Source organism: Podarcis tiliguerta, assembly GCF_965153285.1.
Source record: "Podarcis tiliguerta genome assembly, chromosome: 6".
In the NCBI taxonomy this organism is placed as follows: domain Eukaryota; kingdom Metazoa; phylum Chordata; class Lepidosauria; order Squamata; family Lacertidae; genus Podarcis; species Podarcis tiliguerta.
Window position 1 is genome coordinate 92,029,928 of NC_139539.1, and position 18,164 is coordinate 92,048,091.

At 43.4% G+C, this 18,164-nt stretch overlaps 1 protein-coding gene across 18 annotated transcripts in view; it reads right to left on the reverse strand.

The window, feature by feature from the left end:
- Positions 1-18,164, reverse strand: part of RASAL2 (RAS protein activator like 2) — a 241,459-nt gene that overhangs the window by 82,353 nt on the left and 140,942 nt on the right. For 13 of the 18 annotated variants that reach the window (XM_083446251.1, XM_083446234.1, XM_083446250.1 and 10 more), the window contains one exon: positions 4,631-4,737. In XM_083446251.1, the coding sequence (XP_083302377.1) occupies positions 4,631-4,737 (107 nt within the window). Of the gene's footprint in view, positions 1-4,630; positions 4,738-4,892; positions 4,930-5,355; positions 6,872-11,890; positions 11,988-14,423; positions 14,523-18,164 lie in introns of those variants that run through there. The other 5 variants (XM_083446238.1, XM_083446243.1, XM_083446236.1 and 2 more) reach the window with 5 other exon arrangements.

An 18,164-nucleotide genomic window follows, 5' to 3' on the forward strand; every position in this document is an offset into this window, starting at 1 on the left:
TTAGACAAACTCCTGGAGCAGGACGCTATCAATGGCTACTAGCCATGAGAGCTAGGCTCTGCCTCCCCCTCCATGGTACGAGGAAGGATGCTTCTGAATGAGAGTTGCTAGCAACACAGGAGGGGAGAGTGCTGTTCTGCTCAGGTGGGCATGTGGCTGGTCACAGTGAGAGCAGGATGCTGATTAGATGGGCCACTGGCATGATCCAGGAGGCGTGTATGCTCTTATGAGGTCAGGATCGGACTCTTGAGTCGTCCCTTGTAAGCATAAAATGCCAAGTATAAGCCGATCAGTGGATATTCATCATGCAGTAAGTTGGTAAAAAATAGTAACCAGAGGAAGATGGAATTGCTGAAACAATTGACAGAAGTGGAATACAAAAAGGGAGTGTGAGGAGGTTGGTGAAATAAGTGAATGAAAGACAAGATATTGAAATTGTTTGAGTGTTTTAAACTGTTTTTGTTTGGTTTTGTTAGTTTAATGTGTTAGTGTTATGGAGTGTCTTTGTATTGTATTATATTGTTCTTTTTTGTTTTTGTTTTGTAGTGTTTAAATTGTTGAAAAAGTAATAAATATTATTTAAAAAATAAAATAAAAAATAGTAACCTCAAATATTTAAATCGAAGGGCAAAGTTGAATTTTAACAGTCAGCCTCTAAATATGGGCAGCCAGAGAGCTCTTTGAAGAGTTCCTTCCAAAAAGAACAAGGAAAAAAGCATTTCACTTGCAGTACATTATGTAACTGTAAATCAAAATTCCAAGCGCTGGACAAAGGCCTATTAACAGTTGTACAGTTGAGTCGCCTTCTCTGTATGGATGCCACTGTTTGGCTCCTACACGGACAACTGCGGGAAATGTACTGGATGTGAATGTTCTATTCAGAAGTGAATTTTTAAAATAGCCTGGTTGCATTTTTAAAAGACACACACACAGGCGCACCCTGAACACAACATATCTCTAACGCCTTTATTTTGAAACCGCCAATCTGTTTCTGAGCATTATGTCATGCTTTACCCAGGAAGTGAGGGCAAGAAGAGGTTAAACTTCAGCTTGTTACATTTTTATCCCATCCCACCCAGGGGCAAATTTCTGCAGGTTATGGTAATTTCATTTTATCCTCACAACAGCTCTCTAAAAAAACTTTGGCAGGGACATAGAAACTCACCAAAGACTCCTCTATAGACCTGAGCTACAAAGTGAACCCAGATCTTGCTAGCTCACAAGCCAAGCCAAGCCTGGAAAATCCAGTGTCCTCCACCACATTTTGAAATGAGAGAATGTAAATGAATCTGAAAGTCTGAATACACTTTGCATGCAAGCCCTCCTACTCCTTGAGGATAACTTTACTGTAACAGGGCTCTACTCCATGGAGCCAATATAGTGGTGCCTCGCAAGACGAAAAGAATCCGTTCCGCGGGTCTTTTCGTCTTGCGGTTTTTTCGTCTTGCGAAGCAAGCCAATTGACGGAGTAGCGCTATTAGCGCTATTGGCGATTTAAGGGTTAAAAACGGCTTTTTAAGGGGTGGGGGATTAGCGGTTTTGCTGCTAAAATGCTTTTAGCAGCTTAGCGATTCAAAATAAGGGGTTTTGGAGCAAAAAAAAAAATTCAAATTTTTCCGTCATTTTTCGTCCTGCGAAGCACCTCTGCAAACGGAAAACCCTTTCGTCTTGCGGGTTTTCCGTCTTGCGAGGCATTCGTCTTGCGGGGCACCACTGTAGTTTAAAAGTTGAGCCAATCCTATACCAAATACTTGAGTAAAGAGTTAAAAATCATTTGCCTGTCCCCATGTCTCTGTTGCCTAGAAGTGCAAACTTGACAAAATATGAAACCCAATTGCAACAACAACTGAAACACCTATGAAAGCTTCTTATTTTTTTATTTTTTTGCAGTCTTCTTCTGCTATAAGTCCTAGAAGACTGGCACTGGACTTCCTTGCAATGTGAATGTCCTTTTTTTTTTTACATCAAAGCTCTTCAAACCATAGGAAAATATGCTTTCCTTTTGGCACAAACTGAATTTGTAGAGTAGCATGGTAGTTGTGGGTGACCCTGCCTGACAAATAGAAATGTTACCATAGAAAACACACAAGAGCACATGCGCCTATCTTTCATACAATGCTTAATTTTACAGATAATCATTGGAATAGCAGCAAGCAAACCATCCCATCAAACCAGAAGGGCCAAGTTCTTGCAGGCAACTCTCTGTGAATGGAAACCAAGTCATTTGAACGGGCCCTCAAGTGTCTAACATTGTTTGTATTTGATAATAAACATTTGGAAATGCATGCTAAAACAAATTTCCCTGGGTGAAGAGATTAGGAAATGCAGCTGATTCCATGCCTCAATAAATTATTGTTGTGTTAACTGTACAATATTGATCCCAGAATATACAAATGATTACGGCAGGGTTGCTGTACGACCCATTACTGCAGTTGTGAACTCTCTCTCTCTCTTCACTCTGACAATGCATATAACATGGATCACCTAAATGCTGACATAGCGGTGTTTAATCTGTTTGGGATAGATCTGTCATTCATTTAATACGTAAAAAACATACAGTGCTCAAACATACAGTTTATGCCAGGTTTGGAATGATTATATAACTAAAGCTCATTAAACGCTGATCCACTTCAATGAAAGCAAAACTCAAAATAGTCTCTTCCTAAAAACAATCCACGATGGCTCTGTATAATAGTTTAAAAGTGCCTAATGTCAAGAACATAAATAGAACTGAAACCATTGTCAGCTGAAAATTTCTATTCTCAATAATCGGAATGGAGATAGGAGGGAGAGGAAAAAGAGGTTGGGAAAGTAAGACAGGCTGGGGGATTAAGTGAACAAAGGGACCCTTCACCTATTTCTTACAGACCAGTAAGTGGATCATAAAACTACTGCCCAGAATATTGTGGCTGACTACATTTTTATTTTTTAAAAAAAGCATAGCACCTTTTGGTATACTTTTTAAAAAGCACGTCAGCTTTAACTTGATTTGTGCAGTAACTGAGTCGCCTTTTCTAGTAGTACTGTAGTAGTAATAATAATAATTATTATTATTATTAAAAGCTACATAAATTTTATAGCAGTTGTGCTACAATTTTGATTCATCAATTATTATTAACAAATTATGGGAAGAAATTCCCGGCTTTTGGGTTTAATTATTACATAACCCAAGTAATTTATAACCAAATATTAGGGCTCATTGTGCAAACTGAAGGCCAATACGCAATGGTAAGTTCCTCTGCCTTTGAAATCCACATTGCTTTTTTGCTCACTTTGAATAGATTTTCTCCCTTATTGCTGTTGTGAAAGTAAGGCCCTTTTGCCCATATGGGTCTCATTCCTCATTGAGTCTGAGTTTTCACACAGATACTAGCCATGAGATGTACCCAAAACGCAAATATATTTTGGAATTGAAGGGTTACATTTTGCAAGCCTGATTTTTAAAGTTTATAGCAGTTTTAAAGTTTAAAGTGGCCAGCACAAATCAGGATATCCTCATTTATTGATTTGATTTGATTTGCGTACTACTCATCCAACCAACCTCTTCAGGCACTTTACACAGAATAAAATACAAAATACAATTCATAATAAAACCACTAAAGCCAAAATAAAATAAATCACATCAGAAACTCAAGCTAAAAGCAGTGTAACACACAGCAGCTAAAACAAATAAAATAATTAAAATCAGCATAAAACTCAGTAAGGGGGGGGATAGGAGCAAAAATCTGAAGAACCCAATGGGTTGTAATGGAAAGGCCTGAGGGAACAGATGGGTTGTTGCATCTAAAATACCATAGTGCAGGTACCAGGCAACCCTGTCTGAGAAGAGCATTTCATAAGCAGAAAGCAACCCCCCAAAATGTCCTCTCCATAGATGTCACCCACATCACTTCATTAGGTGGGGTGACCTGGAGAAGACCCTCTGATGAAGTATGGAAAGGTGTGTGTGGGTCTCATGATTGTCCTTTCCGCATCACCTTATGGTGAAAAACAGACATCTTCCTAAAGTGTGTAACCTGGGCCAACTACACGTTTTTTATTTGGAAAAGAACTTCACTATCTACTATACAGTCAACACAGTGGTATCAGAAGCACCGTATTTTTCGCTCTATAAGACGCACCAGACCACAAGACGCACCTAGTTTTTGGAGGAGGAAAACAATAAAAAAAATATTCTGAATCTCAGAAGCCAGAACAGCAAGAGGGATCTCTGCGCAGTGAAAGCAGCAATCCCTCTTGCTGTTCTGGCTTCTGTGATAGCTGTGCAGCCTGCATTTGCTCCATAAGACGCACACACATTTCCCCTTACTTTTTAGGAGGGAAAAAGTGAGTCTTATAGAGTAAAAAATACGGTATTTCAGTATAACAGAGATCCATCCACATGAAGCCTTATCATATAGTTTAAGACATTTATGACTTTGGGTCAAGGATGAAAAAAAAGGCAGGGATAAGTTTTGGGTCTATCAGGAGATAAATATTAATCAGACAACTTGTGACAATACGTCTGCCTTTTGGCTGCCTACTGAATTCTTAACCCCAAATGGATAAGGAATGCTGTTTGTTCATAGGCCATTTTAGTCACCCTGACCTTCAGCTGAGACCCCTCCCCTTCCAAGGAAAGGATACTTACCGGCACTTTAAATGGAGATGTATTTGATGGGTCCATGGGGTTGGTTTTGTCTGATGTGCTTGTCCCTGAGATACTCCGTCTGCGAGGAGACCTCTCTGCTGGGACCTCTGGAGGGGGGAAGGGGAAAAGGTGAGAAAAACGAAAGACCATTTCTCGCAGGCAGACACATTTCTCACTATTTACAGGTTACGGAAACTTTACTCTCGTTTGCAAAGCGAACATCGCAAGCAATTCAAAAGACTCTGCTCTGTTCAGTACTTACTTGGCAAAGTTACAGCACACATATTATCTGCAACTGAAAAGTACTCAGGCATGAAGGGAGTTAATTCTGCCAAGCACAATATGGAGATGCTCCTGATATAAACTGCACTGAACATAATTTGTTAAAGGTTGAGGTTCGATATCATAGGGATGGTCACAATTCATAGTTCAGACAGTAACAGCCCTAACCTATGCACGTTTACCCATAAGTAAGTCTTGAGTTAAATAGTACTTCCTCTAAAGTATGCATGAACAAGACTGTAACCTAAGGCCACCAAAAGATTCACACACTTCTTGATGGTGCATAATATGAAAACCACTGCAGATAAGAAAAAATAGGTCACTTTCTCCTTGTTCTGACAGCATGACCTAAGCTATGACTTTGTGATCACAACATCTGCCTAAACAAAGACGACAGGATCAATATGTACATTTTTTCACAGAGAAAACTATAGATAAGATACCTTTATCACAACTGCTGCCCATTTCCAGTTCACAAACCTAAAGGAATGCAGCTTAACTGACAGACACTCAGCACAGAATAGAGAAAACCACATCCTAAGAAAAAGTCCATTGTTATCTTCGGGATTGAAAAGGAAGGGAGTAAACTATGACGCCGACGGCTGGCATTTTTTATTCCCGCTGTTCTCCTTTCGGGAGACAGATGCAGCTTAAAGTTCCATTTCTGGCCTCCTGGCCCCTGGGATCCGTGCTACTTCCACTTAAGAGAAAGCCGGTTTTTCCCCACTCTCCCCCCTCCCCTCGCTACAGCTTGCAGAGAGCAAGGAGGAAATGCACGAGAAGACTGCAGCTATTCAATCAATCGGTCTGAACGCACATCCTCCTCATCAGTTACTTTCAAGCTATTAACAGACACTCAGCAGCCAGCTTTCTCCTCCAGTTTCAGATTATTTCCCTATCCATCCTGATCCTCCGAGTCAAAGGAGAGGCGCAACCAGCCGAGTTCCAGAAAAGGAGGTTTTCTTCACCGAAAAAGAACCGCGACAAGATTCCCACCAACAAATCCTCCTGTGATGCTTTTGCATAACAGAGTCTGATTTTACCACTTCTACGGCACGGTGCATCCATGAAGACTTAAAGGGGGGGAAATCTGACATGATGAGAGATGGCATTAGAAAACTGGATCCTGACAAACTGTGAAGAGATTCACACCAGAGGATACGTCTCTTCTTGTTTAAATGTGAATTACAATGTTAACTCTGTATCCAGAAACTTGCAAAAAAAAAAATGGGTAAAAGGCAGCATTTGGGAGATATTCCAAAGTCAACCACGCCATAGGTTTAAAACTGAAGAGGTAGATTTCTCCATGCAGGATGGAAATTGTAGTCTGCAACAGAGATCCTTCACATGTAACTCTCCTTCAGCATAAACTGGTGATAAAAACAGGGTAGTATCTCTCGCCACAACCCATGGACTGTCTGCTCCTTCTTTCAGGATTACTATGTTTTTAAGTCTCTCAAAATCCTTTGCAGAGATTGCTGCTTTTATTCCAAAATGATGCCTTCTTTTCCGCAAAAGGTAAAAAAAGAAGCCAATATCTTTGCAGGCAGTACGCTGGATAAGATCACAAATGGCATTTGTTCTTCAGAAAAACAAATAGAAAAAAGACAAAAAAAATAAAGAAAGATAGAGCATATTTGGAAAAGAAGGAACTTAAAGATGTGCTTTTACTCCAGTTCCGGCACAGTCAAGCATTGCAGTCAAGCATTGCACAGTCAAGCATTGCTTGGCTAGTCCTGCTATATGCTCACTCAGGAAAATTGCTCCTCCTTATCAAAGCATCTGTAGTAATTTAACACAGTCTGTTGGATTTTGCAGAGTCATACATGAAGAAGCATAAGTCTGGATCCGCCTGTCAAAAACAGACTGCTGTATTTTGGGGGGGGGGGGGGGAGGAGGTCTTGTTTTAAAGGAGGGAAGAGGAAAATCCGCACTTGTCCACGCAACTTCCACCTACCAGAAATAAGTGACCTAGAGATCAGCCAGTTTGCAAGCTTCTGATTTCAGAAAGGCTAGAAACTTTATTAAAGAGAGTAAGAAGATAAATCCAGATAGAGATAAACTTCAACTTTGCAATTGATGGACCAGGCAGAGCAAAATAAGAAGGCTGCTGCTAGCCATCACAGGTACTTCTAGCTGCGCATCAACTTGCTGAAAATACTGCAGCTGCTGTTTCTGTGCCCTTAAAATGGCTTTTCTGCTGAGTTGGCTGGAAAATCTATACTACTGCCACCAGGCCAAAATTAGATTGTTGCCCTCCCAATGCATGTAACATAGTGCTTCTGCACTATTTTCACCTGCTGCAAAAATCAATGCACCTCTTCATCTTAAAATATTAAATTACCACAATTCACTGCATGACTCATTCACTAGGGCACAGATCATACTGTCTCTGAGAATCAACAGGAGCCTAAAACCTTTAGTCCATTCTCTCTATACAGCTGAAATGTGAATGGGATCTTTCTACACCAGTACACAAAGATGTGTGTGCAAATGCATGCACACAAACACACACTCATATTGTGGAAATCTATTACGTGGCAAATATTAGTATTTGCAAATGTTTTGATTAGCTGTTAAATAACTTTTGTAGATTGAAACAAGGTCAAGTAATTATTCATGAAATGGCAAAGGCCTTCGGAGACAAATTACAGAGCAGCCCTTTCTTTTTAGCATATACAGTAGTGCCTCGCAAGACGAAAAGAATCCGTTCCGTGAGTCTCTTCGTCTAGCGGTTTTTTCGTCTTGCGAAGCAACCCTATTAGCGGATTAGCGCTATTAGCGGTTTAGCGGCTATTAGTGGCTATTAAAGGCTTAAGGGATTAGCGGATTAGCTGCTAAAAGGCTATTAGCAGCTTAGTGCCTTAGAAAAAGGGGGTGGGGAGTGAAAAAAAATCGCAGCAACTCGCAAGACATTTTCATCTTGCGAAGCAAGCCCATAGAGAAATTCGTTTTGCGAAGCACCTCCAAAATGGAAAACCCTTTCATCTAGCGGGTTTTCTGTCTTGCGAGGCATTCGTCTTGCGGGGCACCACTGTATATTAGGGCAAAAAACCCACAGAATTTATACAGAACTTTTAGAGTATTCATGGCCCTTCATATGTCTTCTCAGAAATTCTTACAATATCCCTGCAAGGTTGGTCAGTTTTACTATCCCCATGTTGCAGATGGGGATGAAGTAAAGGCTCAGAGCTTGTCTAAAAGGACCTGGGGAGTTCATGGCTGAGATAAGACTTGCACCAGTGGCACACTCATTCAATAATTCTTCAAGAACAAGTCAGGAGGAAAGAGGCTTCCTTCAAATCAAAGTGTTACAACCTTACAGTTAATGAGTTTCCGGAAAGGCAGTGATAAAACATGAAAATCACATTTAGCCGTTAGAGTATAGCCCTTAGAGCATAAAGTGATACACTACAAGTCTTCATCAATCAAACATCCAGCTAACAGGCCTGTGGATTTCCTGTAAGCTGGTGGTCTGGTTTAGGAACCTTTAGTCCTTTTGCTTGACTTTAATGACATTGCAGGACAGAGCTGCCCTGACAGCGTAACTACCTTGCCCTGATATAACACCCACCCACACCCATTAGTCTGGCCCATTCTTTGGTTTCCAACCTTGATTCAGGAGCTCCCTTATCAGCTAAAATGCTAAATCACAATTAAAGGAGACAGAAGATATTAGAGAGAGGGAGAGAGCACACAATCAGTTTTGTCCTCTCCCAAATATAGGGACACGGGTGGCGCTGTGGGTAAAAGCCTCTGTGCCTAGGGCTTGCCGATCGAAAGGTTGGCGGTTTGAATCCCTGCGGTGGAGTGCGCTCCCGTTGTTCGGTCCCACCGCCTGCCAACCTAGCAGTTCGAAAGCACTCCCGGGTGCAAGTAGATAAATAGGGACCGCTTACTAGCGGGAAGGTAAACGGCGTTCCGTGTGCGGCTCTGGCTCGCCAGAGCAGCGATGTCACGCTGGCCACATGACCCGGAAGTGTCTGCGGACAGCGCTGGCCCCCGGCCTCTTGAGTGAGATGGGCGCACAACCCTAGAGTCTGTCAAGACTGGCCCGTACGGGAAGGGGTACCTTTACCTTTAAATATAGTTAATTTTGGGGCAGTTTTACATCTGTACTAGACATAATACAGTACTTTTTATTGAAACAGGAGAGGAAAGGGGCTTTCACTTCCCAGAGTCATTTTGAATCATAAGATTGTAGAGTTGTTGACGATCCCCAAGGATCATCCAGTCCACCTCCCTGCAATGCAGGAATATGCAGCTGTCCCATATGGGGGTCAAATCTGCAACCTTAATGTTATCAGCACCACACTCTAACCAACTGACATGCTTTCGTTTACTTGGGAATACAGGGTGGTAGGAGGAAGATTTTTGAATTATGGTGCTGGAGGAGACTCTTGAGAGTCCCATGGACTGCAAGAAGATCAAACGCATCCATTCTGAAGGAAATCAGCCCTGAGTGCTCACTGGAAGGACAGATCGTGAAGCTGAGGCTCCAGTACTTTGGCCACCTCAGGAGAAGAGAAGACTCCCTGGAAAAGACCCTGATGCTGGGAAAGATGGAGGGCACAAGGAGAAGGGGACGACAGAGGACGATATGGTTAGACAGTGTTCTCGAAGCTACAAACATGAATCTGACCAAACTGCGGGTGGCAGTGGAAGACAGGAGTGCCTGGCGTGCTCTGGTCCATGGGGTCACGAAGAGTTGGACACGACTGAACGACTAAACAACAACAACAGGAGGAAGATGAAAGGTCCCAGGTAGGTATGAGAAACCTGTGGCCCTTCAGTTGTTGCTTGACTACAGCTCCATCATCCCTGACCATTGGCCATGGTGGCCACGGCTAATGGGAGTCGGAGTCCAACAACGTCTGGAGGGCCAAATGTTCTCTATCCCTGGTCTAAGGCCTACAGAGAGGAGGTCGGGAAATACCAAACAGTGTTCAAAGGATCGCCACAGCAGGAGGAAGAAATGGGTTGAGAAATCTGATATAGGAGCAGCTGGAGTAAAACATGAGGCGGGTGAACTGCCCTGTTGTAATCCAGTCCAAAACCAAGGATCTTCATAGCTTTAGACTAGAGGAAGCGACCTAGAGACACTAGCCGTGGATGGATTGTTGGTATGGGCAAATGCCCATCAGGGCCCTGCAAACTGGAGGAGCAAGCAGGATGGCTCAGAAGTTCTAGCATTTGGCACAGAGGCAAGCGAGAAGGAACCTTTCAATCTTCCCTTCAGTATACAAATACCTAAGGCTGGATCTAGAAACATCAAAAAAGCGTTTGGCTTGCAGGGCCAAACCCACTCAAGTCAGGTCAGCCGAATCTAATTTTAGGACCGCTGAAGAGGATTTAAAAAATGTGGAAACATCCACGTATGCTATCATGAGCTCCTTGGAAAAAACACTGGATAGGATAAACAAGTGAAAAATGACTAAAAGGTTAACTTCTACAGAAATATGACATAAAAACAACTGCCAAATACAATTTTTCAAGAGACCAAAATTTTGGAAGTTCAACCAACAATTGTGGCACATCAAACTTGCTGACCTACAGAAATGTTTCATTTAAGTACCCATCATGTTTGTGCTCCAAACCAATATCGTGCAATTGCAATATGGCCTAGAACTGGGTAAACAATTGGGGATGCTGAGACTTCTGCATGGTCCGTGGGTATTTGCTCCTGTAAATCTCTTTTAAACAAATTTCAACATTTTGGTATAAAAAAACACGAGAAATATAGCAAACTACCCGAGAGTTCAGGATTTAGCATATAAATGAAACAATCCCAGCATTTATTGTATTGTCACAGCTCTTAATTTTTATAGGGTGATGGGACTGCTCCTGGTAACACACTCTAGAACCATATGAATATACTCCAAATGACTTTATAGGTGCATTTAACATGAACAAGCGGTATGTATTTCTGAAAGCAAGTAATATGGATGACAACCCCATCATCACTGCAAGCAACACTATGAACAACAACTATTAAACATTGTCACATGCATAATTTGCAAGGTTTCTTGAAAGTTCAACTCAAAACTGTAATAAAACTCAAAAGCCATGTTCTACATACACCAAGGAGCCAAAATGTAAAATAACAAAAGGAAGTTTTGATGGCTTTGGGTTAGACAAAGGAATAAAGAATAGACTCTCCCATAGCTTATTAGTCATTACAGTTCAATGGAAGGTAGCAGCCAGCATCCCTCTGTGTCCTGAGGAGGAAAATAGCAGGAAAAAGCCATCCCTATGTCCTCCTGGTGAGGACCCAGAAACATCTGGCTGGATATTGTGAGAAAGAGCTACATAGTTGGACAACACTTCCTAAGCTCTACAGCACAAAATGTAAAGTGAACAACTTTCTGCTTTATAGTAACTTCTCGCTAACTAGCTTAAACAGTTTGTTATGTTGCTTCAATGCTTAATGAAGAGCAGGAAACAAACAAGCAAAACTTCAAAGGTCACGAACCATTTTATCTGCTACTTTACTGATTTATTTTGCATCTGAATGAAGTCATACTGGAGAAGTAGAATGGTTGGCATTCTGATGGGATCTCCAGGGTTTTCACGATATACTATAGAAACGATCCAATGTACATGGTGCTTTGCAAAGAAAAGTTTAGAGAGAAACCTGTGATAGATACCTTGTGCGATACATTGCTAAAAATAGATCCTCTTAGGTTAGTGAGTTCTAGTTAGTCAGATTCCAGTAGGCCAAGTGATCTATAAACTTGCAGACTAAACAGAACAATCAAATATTTTTATAAAGTGTATTTGTATAGGCAATTACTGTGATACACACAAATTACTCCAGCTTTTATCTTTAAACGTGTGGCAAACTTTAGAACTCATGCCTCATCACAGAGGGCAACTAAATGCATTCCTCTGACAATTCCAGGATGAAAAACCAAACCCATCTAAGAAGTCTATGTCAATTAAATGTTTGAAGAAAGTAGTATTCCAAGCCTACCGTACCAAGAAATGACAGGAGGCTTCGCTCATCTTCTGTGCTGCTATCCAGCCACTCGGCCGCATCTCCAGGAGAAAGGAAACTCATTCTCCAGCCAGAAAACTTCTCCATACAGAAGACAATGGCCAAACGAATCAAGGGAGGGAGGGTGGGAAAGTGCAGATGATCCTGGGAGTCCAGTACTTAAGTTATTGACTGGACTGAACAAAATGAAATGGAAAAAAGGATGGCGGGCTTGGCCCTGCTCCCAACTCCCTAGCTGACAGACCTTTCTGATGAAGGAGACATGAGGAGGAGCAGGAAAGAAAATTGGGTGCCAGTGTCTCACCTCAAGCAGGGAGAACAAAAACAATGTGGTGGGGAAGTGGCCTATAGCTTGAGATGAGAAAATAGCATTTGAGAAGATAAAGAGGGAAAACAAAAGAAACAGGTCCCAATGCAGGAAAGATCAACAAGCCACCCAGCATAATAAAGTCTAATATATGACTGCCTTCCTTTGAGGTAAGGGTGAGTAAGATAAAAAAAAAAAATTCAGTATCTTTGTTTTTCCAAAAAAAGCTTAAAGATCATTAAAAACCCTGTTAACAACCAGAGACAGCTGCATCGCCACCAGTCCCCTTTCCTGCCCCAGCTATTATTACAATAGCATTCAAGCCTCTCTTACAACGCATTTGCTCATGCAATGGCAGGTTGATCAATCTGTGAATAGGAAGAGCCCCTCCCCTCCTCCCTCACCCCCCCCCTCCCTCCTGCATGGCGGCTGCATTGATCAACAATAATGGAATCTGTTTCCAACTGCCAACAGCAGCATTAAGGATATTAGAACAGCTCCTCTTCATCAGAATGAGAAGCAGCCAACGCGAGCCCAGCTCAACTTCGCCCTCCTCGGTTAATGGGGCTCTCCCCCCCCCCTTTCGGGAGAACAAAGAAGAGGGGTCAGGAGAAAGGAGTCCTGTTAGGAGGAATCAAAAGAGCCAGAGCTACGGAAAGAGAGTCCGTTTAATTGACAAAAGAAGAGAGCATCACAAGGCTGCCCCATCTAGGGAGCGTGTGCTGGCCCTGCAGCTGTGCAACGGGTGCTTGCTAGGTCCCCTTGCGACACGGAATCGGGGGGAGGGGGGGGATTGAGAAGATATTTTTTTATCTGACCTAAAGGGTCACTTCACAGGTTTGTACAAATGCAAGCAAGGACGAGCCCTGACAAATGAGGGGCCTCACAAATCAAAAACGCCTTTGTCCTCCGGGACCAGGCTGACGCTCTGAGAAAAAAAACGGCTTTCTTTAAAGGAGCAGGATCCCCTTTTACGCCTTTTTAAGCCAACCAACATCAAATGCAAAATAAACCCGTTTTGCTAAATGATACGCCCAATTACAGCAGCCCAATTACAGATTGCTTCTCGTCCTTATTTTGCTGCCAAACGTTTAGTGGCAAGGAATTAAGAAAACAACAAGCGAGGAACGGCGAAGCAAAGAAATGACATCCAAGCTAGCCAAACTCCAGTGGTGGTGGCATCCAGCAGATAACATGCAAAGTTCACGGTTAATGAGGGGATGAGAGAAAGCACAGTGTTGAATTAAGAGGAAATGCCAATGCAGAACTGAAGCTCAGATAGTGTCCCTCTTCTGACAGTGGGTGATATTATTATTATTATTATTATTATTATTATTATTATTATTATTATTCTTATTATTATTATTTCTTGACTTTATATACCACCCTATACCCACAGGTATATAAGTAATCAGTAATATTTTCCTACCATAAGTTCCCCAAGAACCCAGAACAGGGCTATCCTAATATACTTCTCCCTCTGCAGCAGAGACAGGCTTTCTTCAAACTTGTCTCAGTTTCAGTCAGGAAGCAATTTTAAAAACTTGGTTTAATTGGACAATATGGTAACTTAAAAACTCCAAGGATCAAGTTAAAAAGCTAATGGGCTAGCAGAGGCACCAAGTTGGGGGGGCAGGCTTGTGTTGCACGTGCATGACATCACACACATGACACAGCCTCCGCCCCCCCCCCACCAGGCCAGGCTGACATGGCCCACCATCCCTCACCCACCCACCCCCTGCTGCCTTGTTGTGTTGTTTAGTCGTTTAGTCGTGTCCGACTCTTTGTGACCCCATGGACCAGAGCACGCCAGGCACTCCTGTCTTCCACTGCCTCCCGCAGTTTGGTCAAACTCATGCTGGTAGCTTCGCAAACACCATCCAACTATCTCGTCCTCTGTTGTCCCCTTCTCCTTGTGCCCTCCATCTTTCCCAACATCAGGGTGTTTTCCAGGGAGTCTTCTCATGAGGTGGCCAAAGTAGTGGAGCCTCAGCTTCACGATCTGTGCTTCCAGTGAGAACTCAGGGCTGATTTCCTTAAGAATGGATAGGTTTGATCTTCTTGGGACTCTCAAGAGTCTCCTCCAGCACCATAATTCAAAAGCATCAATTCTTTGGCGATCAGCCTTCTTTATGGTCCAGCTTTCACTTCCATACATCACTACTGGGAAAACCATAGCTTTTACTATACGGACCCTGCTGCCTTACCTTGGGTAAATGGACATGGCTGGATAGAGGTCCTGTGGAACTGAAGGGAGTTGCAGGGCAGGTTCTGAGTGTTCGTACCAGACCTGAACAATATAGAGACCACTTATTTGCCTGCCAGCCACAGTAGTCAATTCTTTCTCTGCCCATGGAGGGCTACTTGCCAGTTCATATATAGTTCTAAGTATCTCAATAGGTAAAGGTACCCCTGCCCATACGGGCCAGTCTTGACAGACTCTAGGGTTGTGCGCTCATTTCACTTAAGAGGCCGGGGGCCAGCGCTGTCCGGAGACACTTCCGGGTCACGTGGCCAGCGTGACAAGCTGCATCTGGCGAGCCAGCGCAGCACACGGAACGCCGTTTACCTTCCCGCTGGTAAGTGGTCCCCATTTATCTAATTGCACCCGGGGGTGCTTTCGAACTGCTAGGTTGGCAGGCGCTGGGACCGAACGACGGGAGCTCACCCCGCCGCGGGGATTCGAACCGCCGACCATGCGATCAGCAAGTCCTAGGCGCTGAGGTTTTACCCACAGCGCCACCTGCGCTCCCTCTATCTCAATAAACTAGATCCCAACTGAGTGTTGGGAGAAACAGATGCAATGCAGGAGCAAAGGCACCTGTTGGGTCCTTAACAGAACCAGAGAATAGGCCCATAGGGCAAATTAGCACATGCAAATCACAATTTTCATATATGCAACTTTCAGAAAGTTAAAAGCAAACTTCAGCTCTTGCTGCCAGGGCTTCCAAAATCAAACATTTCTGTCTCTATCCCCAAACCACTCAAAGATAGCCTCAAAGTAGAATCTTATTGCCCAATCTCACTGATAAATCAAGACCACAAGATATTCACATCAATCTTGGCTAACTGCTTAAAAACACACACACTCCTACGCAAACTAATACTCCAGACCAGGCTGGCTTTGCCTGTGGTTGCAACATAACAGACCCCATTAGGAAACTACTGAATCTGATAATCATAGCAAAATAGCCAAAAAACCACTGATGATCATGTCCATAAGATATCCTTAAAGCCTTCAACTGCTTAGAATGGAAATTCCTACTATCAGTATTACCCAGCATGATCTTTGGTCCCAACTTCCTACAAACCCTCAAACAAATCTAATGCTAAGCCTCAACTAACTGCAAAATTAACAATATGGACACCAACGCTATAGCAATCCAAAGAGGCACAAACAGGGAAGCCTGCTGCCTCTCTTCCTATTCATCCTGGCCCTGTGGCCCTAGAACCTCTAGCAATCCAACTCCGGGCAGCCCCTAATATCAAGGGAGTGGACATAAAAGGTCAAACATATAAACTAGGGCTCTTTGCAGGCCTAATGGTCACGACACCATACCCTACTAATACAGCAATCACCTAGCCAAAGAACTCAAAGCTTTTGCAGTGGTGTCAGGGCAAAGAAAGAAAAAGTAGGCATATTGTCCCCAACCCCACTAATCTCCTTGGTTTATCACCCATTGCTCCATCACATCACGCAGCACAAAGGCTAAATCACCTAGCAGACATTTACAAGAATAATAAACTCTTATTGACACAGGAAATACAGGACAAACTAGGGGACACCCAAATACCCTGGCAAACGCACCATCAACTACATACCTTGAGTGGCGGGGCCCCGGACCCCCCAGCTCCCTCCGAAATAAATACACCAACACAAGTATATTGGGTTAATGAGATAAATAAGGCCACAACTATATTGGTTACCCAACTATATTGGGTGAAGCAAGACTATAACCTGACTCCTGTCTGACTGAAGGAAGTCTCTTTAAGGGTCAACCACTGGAAGGGGGGGTCCTATGATGTACATCGATTGAGCGTCCCCCCAGGGTCACCGTTGGGGTCGTGGCATGGCCCTAGCCCATGCCCAGGCTTTGGACAGGAACCATACCCCCGGATCCCTTTAATGGGATACCTTTAACGTGGAGGGGCCGACGGAGGCAACAACCTCCAATCTCATTATAAAGCTTAAAGTATAGGGAAGTAAAGGACCCCTGACAGAACGACTCTGGGGTTGTGGCGCTCATCTTGCTTTATGGTGAAAACCGAATGGCTAGTGCCAGTTTTGCCAATGCTCACACACTATAAAGAGATTATACACCACCTACTCTCAGCAGCCAGAAGCATCCTATCTAGACACTGGAGAGGCCTGTCAGGAGTAAGCATGGACCACTGGTACCAAATTGTGGGGGAAACAGCTTTATAAGAAAAGCTAACCGAAAACTGAAACTGACACGGGGAGAAATAAAAGAGGACGCCTTCACCCTGGCATGGCTCCCTTGTATTACACACATACCCCAAAATGACAATAACAATAGCAAGGATTGACCAACATCACATCAATCAATATGGCTAACTTGATCCAACAATTCAACCCTCCACAATTGCAAACAAATCTCACTGCTGTCAACCAAAGGCCTCTTACTGCCAATGTAACTCAAGAAATGAACAGAAAGCGAACTCACGCAAGTGACGCTGACACAAGACCCTCACACATATACCAAGTTGGGAAAACGTTTACCACCCACTCTCTCCCCCCACCTCTGCATACCACATGTCTTACACTGAACATAACTAAAAGGCTCTATGGTCTGAAAAAAGGGACACTGCACATTCTTTTGTAATTCATGAAAATCTTTAATAATTCTTTTTTTTTTAATCACACATTTCCAAAAACAGGTCTCATTGTGTCTATCCACAGCTAGAACATTGGGCTCACACCAAATTTTGTCTTCCAAGGCCACACACTCTAGTTGTGCAGTTTTACAACACAATGATTGACAACGTAAACCATATACCTGTCTAGTAAAAAATAAGTCCCTTTGAGTTCAACAGCGATGACTCTCAGGTAATGTGCATGGATGGTGCACTAGCTCACTATGGGCAGGCACACTGGGTATTTTGCCACAGGTCTTCTGAGAGGCGCAGGTATCTCACACCAAAGCTTGCCAGGACCCAAGCATAAGTGATGTGTTGCCAGCAATGAGGTATGAAGACCCATCTGGGGAAAGGAGACTCAGGAGAGGAGGCTAAGCTTGTGAACTGGTGCAGAAATGTCTCTAGAAAACTCATTTTTAAATGAACTCATGTTGTTGTTTTTTGAACAGCAGTATACAAATATTTTGGGACAGCGGGTGGCGCTGTGGGTAAAAGCCTCAGCGCCTAGGACTTGCCGATCGAAAGGTCGGCGGTTCGAATCCCCGCGGCGGGGTGCGCTCCCGTTGCTCGGTCCCAGCGCCTGCCAACCTAGCAGTTCGAAAGCACCCCCGGGGGCAAGTAGATAAATAGGGACCGCTTACTAGCGGGAAGGTAAACGGCGTTTCCGTGTGCGGCTCTGGCTCGCCAGATGCAGCTTGTCACGCTGGCCACGTGACCTGGAAGTGTCTTCGGACAGCGCTGGCCCTTGGCCTCTTTGAGTGAGATGGGCGCACAACCCTAGAGTCTGTCAAGACTGGCCCGTACGGGCAGGGGTACCTTTACCTTTACTTTATACAAATATTTTTAATAAATAAATACATATGGGGGCAGCCATTTCCCCCATACAGTTTCTTGTGAGTGAAGGTAAATCACATGCCAATGTCCTGTGCCATTTCCTGCTATGAATGTTTCATCTTCAGATCACATGACAGTAATGAGCAGCTGAGCTGCCAAAATGTGTTAATGAAAACTTTGATAGGCCTGCCTTCTGCGTAGAGTCAATGTCTGTCATTAACCAGCCCTTAAGAGGA